The following is a 2,551-nucleotide window of genomic DNA, read 5'->3' as shown; positions in this document are numbered from 1 at the left end:
ATACATAGAAACCTACAAACAAAGGATCTCCAGGGGCTACAACAAAATGGTAAGACCTCGAACATTTCAAGTAGGAGATCTGGTATTAAAGACAGCAAAACACATTCAACAAGATATGTCCGCTCACAAATTCTCTCCGAAATGGTAGGGACCATATGTAGTCATCAAGGCAGTATCCAGTGGGTACTACAGGATCTTAGCTGTGGATGGAGGAGTCGAAGGGAATATAATCAATGGCAAATGGCTCAAAGCCTATTATGCCTGATTCATGAAAGAAATTACCTTTTCATCATTTCATGCATTTTCAAAAATGTAATTTTCATTCCTCCAAAGAGCGTGCAAACTCTCCTTTGTTCATTAAACGTTTCATAAATGAGAAAAATTCCTTCATATCATGATCAATTATTCCACCTAACCAGAAGGCTAAACTTATTCAAAAACAACAATTACAAATGCTCACTCAGAGCAAACCATCCAGCAATGGGTAATCCCTGTAAACAACCATATCAAGTTTCTTCTGGAAACTTTTGGTTTTCGTCTTCAACTCCTGTACCGCCTTCTCAACCCTGGCCGACTCCAAAGCAAGCATCTTCTCCTCCTCCGGCAAAGCAGTAGTCAGAAAAATCGCGTCAGCCGCCTCCGCCGCCTTATGAATCTTGATTATCTCAAGCCGATGACGAAGCCATCCTACATTAAAATGCAAGGTCTCGCAGTTCGAAATCATCTCATACCACCTATGCAATTCCCGATTCTTGACATCTCGCAGACGCATCTGGTCCATCTCCTCAATGATCGGCAGCAACCTTGCAATTGTAGTCAGGAGGGTTGGTAGAAAACCTTTCCATACTTCGGTCGTAGCAATGTGCCCATATATTTTCCAGATCTTGGTATAAAGGGGCGTGTGACACTTGGGAATGACTAATCCACCGACTACCTCATTGTCTGGGGAAGTATTGGTCAAAGGATCTTCAAACAAAAGTCCATGTATTGGATATTCACGAGCGTGAACCCTGTCTTCAACCTCCACGGATTCTGCAGAGCCTTCACCAACTCGGTTGCTGCTGCCTTCAACCTCAACCACGGTCACAAACTTTCCATTTCTCCTCCTTCTAGCATCAACCACGACACGAACATTCGCCTACGACGAAATGGAGAAATGCTTAATTTTATCAAAATTGAATATGATGAAGCTTCGAAAAGTGTAAGATTACTTACAGACGATCCAGCCTCAGCATGAGCCAACCTGTACCGGGCATGAGCTCTAACAGTTCGCTTGGGCCTCAAATTATGAGAATAATGATTCTTCTGATTATCCTGCAACAAATCGTTTTCTTATGATCAACAATCTCGATCAGATAGAGACGAAAAGGGTATACAACTTACTGAGATGGACGCTTCTATTTCACGCTTCGACTGAGGATCTTCTTGAGAAGAGATACTACTGCCCGACATAGCGATAATAAGGTATGATGATCGAAATTTCTCTGCACGATGAAACTGACTCAGGAATGGAAGAAACATCCACGTAGGTGATAGACTCAAAGTCTTGAAGATATATATTATACACGGTGGATGTTTATCTTCTGCAGACAGTCAATTCAGTTAGGGCTTCACGGAAACCCTAAGTTTCAAACGAGATCAATACTGAAGACGCGGAGGGAAGTAACGCACTGGGGACTGACAATGACATAGTCAGGGAATATCCACACGGATTCGTACACGTCATGTGTCTCTTAATAGTTTTCTGGTACTTCTCACAAGACGGAAATCATCAAAGATCATGATGTATTCAGGCGCATGGACATTGGTACATTTCATTCGATCAGAAGGAATCAACATTAATAGAAATGTTTATCATTCAGAAGAAAACCTTAACTCTAAGTCATTCAATTAATCAACGATATGTCTACCACGAAGGCAAAAGAACATTCAAATGTTTCAGAAAGAAAAGAGGATAGAAGTAAATCTACTCGTCAGACTCATCTGAATTGTCAGAGTCGTCATCGCTGTCCTTCTTGTCATCCGAGTTATCAGATTTGTCATCACTGTCTTCCTCTTCATCGGAATCAGCGCCAGGACCGTCGTTGAAGTCTGGATGAGCATCAGGATCATCATCCGAGTCCGAGTCTTCTTCTGCTTCAGCTTCAACTTCAATTTGCTTCATGCTCTTCCGGAACTCTCTTTCATATCGGTCAGGCTTGATATTGTGCTATGTAAACACCCACGAAGTTTCCTCTTCAGAAGCATCAGCATCGGAGTCAGTGGGTACCCCATCGACAAATCGACGTCTCTCCTCGGCCGCTTGTACTCGGCTTCGGGTTCGATCCCTTCTGCGTTGACGATTCTCTGCTTCGTCATCTTCAGCCTTTCTCTTCATAAGTTCAACATAAGTGACCCTTTGATCAATCAAGGGTATGCTAGGATTCAATCTATCATCATGAGTTGTCTTAGCTTTCGATTTGGCTACAGAAGCTTTGGAATCCTCATCAGAAGAGCTGGAGGAAGAAGAGGAGTAATAACAATCGCTATCGTTGCCGCTGGAAGTTGACAT

The 2,551-nt window shown here is 42.6% G+C and overlaps 1 protein-coding gene across 1 annotated transcript; it reads right to left on the bottom strand.

The window, feature by feature from the left end:
- Window positions 1-1,966: 1,966 nt before the first annotated feature.
- LOC113352173 (glutamic acid-rich protein-like) lies at window positions 1,967-2,551 on the bottom strand. The gene is made up of 2 exons (XM_026596026.1): window positions 2,270-2,551; window positions 1,967-2,209 (listed from the first exon to the last, which is right to left on the bottom strand). Exons 1-2 carry the CDS (start codon window positions 2,549-2,551, stop codon window positions 1,967-1,969), a joined length of 525 nt encoding a protein of 174 aa, XP_026451811.1.

Source organism: Papaver somniferum, chromosome 2, assembly GCF_003573695.1.
Source record: "Papaver somniferum cultivar HN1 chromosome 2, ASM357369v1, whole genome shotgun sequence".
Taxonomy (NCBI): Eukaryota; Viridiplantae; Streptophyta; class Magnoliopsida; order Ranunculales; family Papaveraceae; genus Papaver; species Papaver somniferum.
The sequence above is the reverse complement of the archived record's forward strand: the minus strand, read 5'-3'. Positions and strand labels throughout refer to the sequence as shown.